General features: G+C 31.5%; 1 protein-coding gene across 2 annotated transcripts in view; it reads left to right on the plus strand.

The window, feature by feature from the left end:
* LOC145297721 (glycosyltransferase family 92 protein C33H5.2-like) overlaps positions 1 to 2,500 on the plus strand; it is a 78,576-nt gene that overhangs the window by 45,834 nt on the left and 30,242 nt on the right. The window contains exon 1 of one of the 2 annotated variants that reach the window (XM_080143934.1): positions 1,856 to 2,075. The exons of the other annotated variant lie outside the window; for it this stretch is intronic. Within the exon in view, the coding sequence (XP_080000060.1) occupies positions 2,068 to 2,075 (8 nt within the window). The 5' untranslated portion in view covers positions 1,856 to 2,067. Of the gene's footprint in view, positions 1 to 1,855; positions 2,076 to 2,500 lie in introns of those variants that run through there. 2 annotated transcript variants of the gene reach the window in all.

Here is a 2,500-nt window from a genome sequence, read left to right on the forward strand (position 1 = left end):
AATAATAAATAAATATATCTCATTTTCTTCCTTCATTATAACGTAACCTTTTTAACCAATTTATATATATATATATATATATATATATATATATAAATTGAGTATGCATATGGGAAAGATATTATAAGGTATTTACAGCTTCTCTTCCAATTTTCAGATTTTAATCATGTCAAAACGAACTTTATCTCCTTTTGATGGATTGATTGTTGCTATTTCTTCTGATGAGTTAAGGGCAAAATAGATTCACTGATTGATATAATAATTAAGTGGTTGATTTTGTGCTATGAAACAGATACTGTCAAGAATTGTTAATGTCAACTGAATTAAAGGCATAAATTATAAGATGGTCAACATTATGAATTTTGGAATATAGTTTTTTTGTCATTTATTCTCTATATTGCTCTGTAATTACATTGAGCTTCTTAAATAAGGATTGTTATATATTATAAGGAAATAAAATATATTTCCACAGAAATATATTTTATGTTTATATATATTTCTGTGTGGAACTTGGCCATACCCCAAGACGCTATCGTAATTTCAGAATGGACTTTACTTATGAAAGGAGTCTCCTTAACATTTATTGTTTTGGGCTCTAATCCAACGAACCTATATATAAAATTTCAAGGTTTTAGACCCCAAATTGTCGGAGGAGTTTGGTAGAGTTCTCAAAGGTCAAATCGTTGAACTTTGACCCCTTAACAGCCAAGTTTCTGGCCGAAAACCGATCACATCGATTTCCCCAAATATCAGTACCCTGTATATCAAATTTCGAGTCTGTAGACTGAAAATTAAGAGAGTTATTGCGAAGGAAAATGTACACAGACAAACAGACAGGCAGACACACAGACACGTTCACTTTTATAGATATACTAGTATTTCAGCCCGGCGTTTCCCGGGTGTTTGGAGGTGTATGCTGAGCAAAAAAACAAAAACAAACAAAAAAAAAAGGTCAATTTTTAAAACTTTAACCCCTATTATGACTCCTTAACATTTATTGTTTTGGACTCAAATCAAGTTATTAAGTTAGATCCATGTCCAAGGAACCTATATCTAAAATTTCAAGGTTTTAGACCCCACATTTTCGGAGGAGTTTGGTAGAGTTCTCAAAGGTCAAATCGTTGAGCTTTGACTCCTTTACAGCCAAATTTCTGGCCGAAAACCGATCATATCGATTTCCTCAAATCTCAGTAACCTGTATATCGAATTTCGAGTCTGCAGACTAAAATTGACAGAGTTATGAAATCAGAGTTATGTTATCATAACGCTAAGTCTAGGGTAAAGATCATTTATCCTAAATCTGGAACGAAGATCCATAACCTTAAGTATGAGGTGAATGTTAATAACCCTAAGTTTGGGATGCCAGCTAATAACCTGAAGTGTATGGTGATGTGTTCTAACTCTATGTCTCTGTTGACAGTCACCACACTCGGGGCATATTTTTTTTTTAGTAAGGCAGTCATTTTGGCCACTTTAAGAGGAACTGGTTTTTATTTCCTCTTTTGATTTTTTTTCTGTCTTTCTTTTTCCTATTTTTATTATTATTTTATTTGTGCATATTTTTCTTTTTTTTTTGTTTCATTTAGCCCCCCCCCACCTCCTTCCAATTTTCTTACTCTTATTTTCTTTCTTTTGTCATATATATATATATATATATATATATATATATATATATATATATATATATATATATATATATATATATATATATATATATAGATGGATAGATAGATAGATAGATCTTTTTTTATTTGTTTTTGCGTTTGTTTATATTCTCGCTTTTGCATTTAACTTCTCGCCTTTCTTCCTTTCCAAGCTTTCTACTCCAATAACTTTGTGGTCACACCTTCAGTTTAGCCTTAAAAGCAGGTGATGTGAAGGTGACCTTCACATCACCTGCTTTTAAGGCTAAAACATTCAACCTGTTTCATTTGGTCGCAGGGCAGAAGAGTCAGTGGCAACCTTTACACACACACAAAAAAAAAAAGACGTAAGAAAAAGTACACTTGCTTTTATTTTTTTTCATAAAATACACTGCGTTTTTTGTCTCGGATCACATATTTATCAATGAAAAGGTATGTAGAAAAATGGTTTTAATTCATTATTCACAAGAATTTAACAATTAAAAAAAAAATTAGGTTCAATTCTAAATAAGAACCCATTTTAATAGACACCTATCATGAACTCCATCGTCTATTGACAACTACTTCATTAAAAAAAAAAAAATACTATGCTCATTCAGAATTGCACTTATGGCTGCAATTAAAAGTAAAGAAAATACAAAAATGCCTGTATGATGTAGTGATGTAAGTGCAAGTCACGGAACGAAGATGAAATATTCCAAAAATCACGTAATTTGATCCAGTACTTTTTTTTTTTCAAGAAAATCAAGTTTGACGACCAAGCGAGACGTAATGTGTTCGTCCGCCATGATTAAATCCGATGAAATAAAAAGAGGAGACAACTCAAATCGAAGTTAGGTGAAAACTCAGCCTTACGT

Source organism: Euprymna scolopes, chromosome 18 (assembly GCF_053919585.1).
Source record: "Euprymna scolopes isolate OS-2025 chromosome 18, ASM5391958v1, whole genome shotgun sequence".
NCBI classification, from domain to species: Eukaryota; Metazoa; Mollusca; class Cephalopoda; order Sepiida; family Sepiolidae; genus Euprymna; species Euprymna scolopes.